The following is a 2,500-nucleotide window of genomic DNA, read 5'->3' as shown; positions in this document are numbered from 1 at the left end:
TGTGTCGGTGTGTGTATGTTTTACTTTTCTTTTCAGAACTGATGGGTCTGGTAGCTAGTCTGGTAGCTAGGGCTAGTCTGGTAGCTAGGGCTAGTCTGGTAGCTAGTCTTGTAGCTAGGGCTAGTCTGGTAGGTAGTCTGGTAGCTAGGGCTAGTCTGGTAGCTAGTCTGGTAGCTAGGGCTAGTTTGGTAGCTAGTCTGGTAGCTAGGGTTAGTCTGGTAGCTAGTCTGGTAGCTAGGGCTAGTTTGGTAGCTAGTCTGGTAGCTAGGGTTAGTCTGGTAGCTAGTCTGGTAGCTAGGGCTAGTTTGGTAGCTAGTCTGGTAGCTAGGGTTAGTCTGGTAGCTAGTCTGGTAGCTAGGGCTAGTTTGGTAGCTAGTCTGGTAGCTAGGGTTAGTCTGGTAGCTAGTCTGGTAGCTAGGGCTAGTTTGGTAGCTAGTCTGGTAGCTAGGGTTAGTCTGGTAGCTAAGGATAGTCTGGTAGCTAGGGCTAGTCTGGTAGCTAAGGATAGTCTGGTAGCTAGGGCTAGTCTGGTAGCTTGTCTGGTAGCTAGGGCTAGTCTGGTAGCTAGTCTTGTAGCTAGGGCTAGTCTGGTAGGTAGTCTGGTAGCTAGGGCTAGTCTGGTAGCTAGAGCTAGTCTGGTAGCTAAGGATAGTCTGGTAGCTGAGGATAGTCTGGTATCTAGGCCTAGTTTGGTAGCTAGGGCTAGTCTGGTAGCTTGTCTGGTAGCTAGAGCTAGTCTGGTAGCTAGTCTGGTAGCTAAGGATAGTCTGGTAGCTAGGGCTAGTCTGGTAGCTAGTCTGGTAGTTAGGGCTAGTCTGGTAGCTAGGGCTAGTCTGGTAGCTAGGGTTAGTCTGGTAGCTAGGGCTAGTCTGGTAGCTAGGGCTAGTCTGGTAGCTAGGGTTAGTCTGGTAGCTAGGGCTAGTCTGGTAGCTAGTCTGGTAGCTAGGGCTAGTCTGGTAGCTAGTCTGGTAGCTAGGGTTAGTTTGGTAGCTAAGGATAGTCTGGTAGCTAGGGCTAGTCTGGTAGCTAGAGCTAGTCTGGTAGCTAGGGCTAGTCTGGTAGCTAGTATGGTAGCTAGGGGCTAGTCTGGTAGCTAGGGCTAGTCTGGTAGCTAGTCTGGTAGCTAGGGCTAGTCTTGTAGCTAGTCTGGTAGCTAGGGTTAGTCTGGTAGCTAAGGATAGTCTGGTAGCTAGGGCTAGTCTGGTAGCTAGAGCTAGTCTGGTAGCTAGGGCTAGTCTGGTAGCTAGTCTGATAGCTAGTCTGGTAGCTAGGGATAGTCTGGTAGCTAGAGCTAGTCTGGTAGCTAGGGCTAGTCTGGTAGCTAGGGTTAGTCTGGTAGCTAGTCTGGTAGCTAGTCTGGAGGCTAGGGCTAGTCTGGTAGCTAGTCTGGTAGCTAGGGCTAGTCTGGTAGCTAGTCTGGTAGCTAGGGCTAGTCTGGTAGCCAGAGCTAGTCTGGTAGCTAGGGCTAGTCTGGTAGCTAGTCTGGTAGCTAGTCAGGTAGCTAGGGTTAGTATGGTAGCTAAGGATAGTCTGGTAGCTAGGGCTAGTCTGGTAGCTAGTCTGGTAGCTAGTCTGGTAGCTAGGGCTAGTCTGGAAGCTAGGGCTAGTCTGGTAGCTAGTCTGGTAGCTAGTCTGGTAGCTAGGGTTAGTCTGGTAGCTAGGGCTAGTCTGGTATGTTGATGCCCCCCAGGTTGATGCTGTCACAGCCGGTGATGAAGAGCGTGTGTGTGTGTGTGTGTGTGTGTGTGTGTGTGTGTGTGTGCTCACCCCTGTGTGTGTGTGTGTGTGTGTGTGTGTGTGTGTGCTCACCCCTGTGTGTGTGTGTGTGTGTGTGTGTGTGTGTGTGTGTGCTCACCCCTGTGTGTGTGTGTGTGTGTGTGTGTGTGTGTGTGTGTGTGCTCACCCCTGTGTGTAGGGTATGTTGATGCCCCCCAGGTTGATGCTGTCGCACCCGGTGATGAAGAGCGTGGCGAAGCAGAGCAGTGACACCCCGCTGCAGACCAGCGCCAGTTGGGCACTCTCCCGCTCGCCCAGCTTCAGACGCTTGATGATGTAGCCGCCCAACACGATGCCCACGCCAGCACTGGGCACGATGATCAGGCCTGCAACACACACACACACACAGATAGTATGATCACACATGCAACACACACACACACACACACACACACAGATAGGATGATCAGGCCTGCAACACACACACACAGATAGTATGATCACACATGCAACACACACACACACACAGATAGGATGATCAGGCCTGCAACACACACACACACACACAGATAGTATGATCACACATGCAACACACACACACACACACAGATAGTATGATCACGCCTGCAATACGCACGCACACACACACACACACACACGATGCCCACGCCAGCACTGGGCACGATGATCAGGCCTGCAACACACACACACACACAGATAGGAAGATCACGCCTGCAATACGCACACACACACACACACACACACACACACACACACACACACA

The 2,500-nt window shown here is 51.9% G+C and overlaps 1 protein-coding gene across 1 annotated transcript in view; it reads right to left on the bottom strand.

The window, feature by feature from the left end:
- The window catches only part of LOC308376432 (solute carrier organic anion transporter family member 5A1-like), a 13,044-nt gene that overhangs the window by 3,187 nt on the left and 7,357 nt on the right, over window positions 1–2,500 (bottom strand). The window contains exon 5 of the mRNA XM_080852751.1: window positions 1,904–2,102. Within this exon, the coding sequence (XP_080708877.1) occupies window positions 1,904–2,102 (199 nt within the window). The remainder of the gene's footprint in view (window positions 1–1,903; window positions 2,103–2,500) is intronic.

This window comes from Sprattus sprattus, assembly GCF_963457725.1.
Source record: "Sprattus sprattus genome assembly, chromosome: 15".
NCBI lineage: Eukaryota > Metazoa > Chordata > Actinopteri > Clupeiformes > Clupeidae > Sprattus > Sprattus sprattus.
This window is presented reverse-complemented; position numbering and strand designations above follow the sequence as displayed.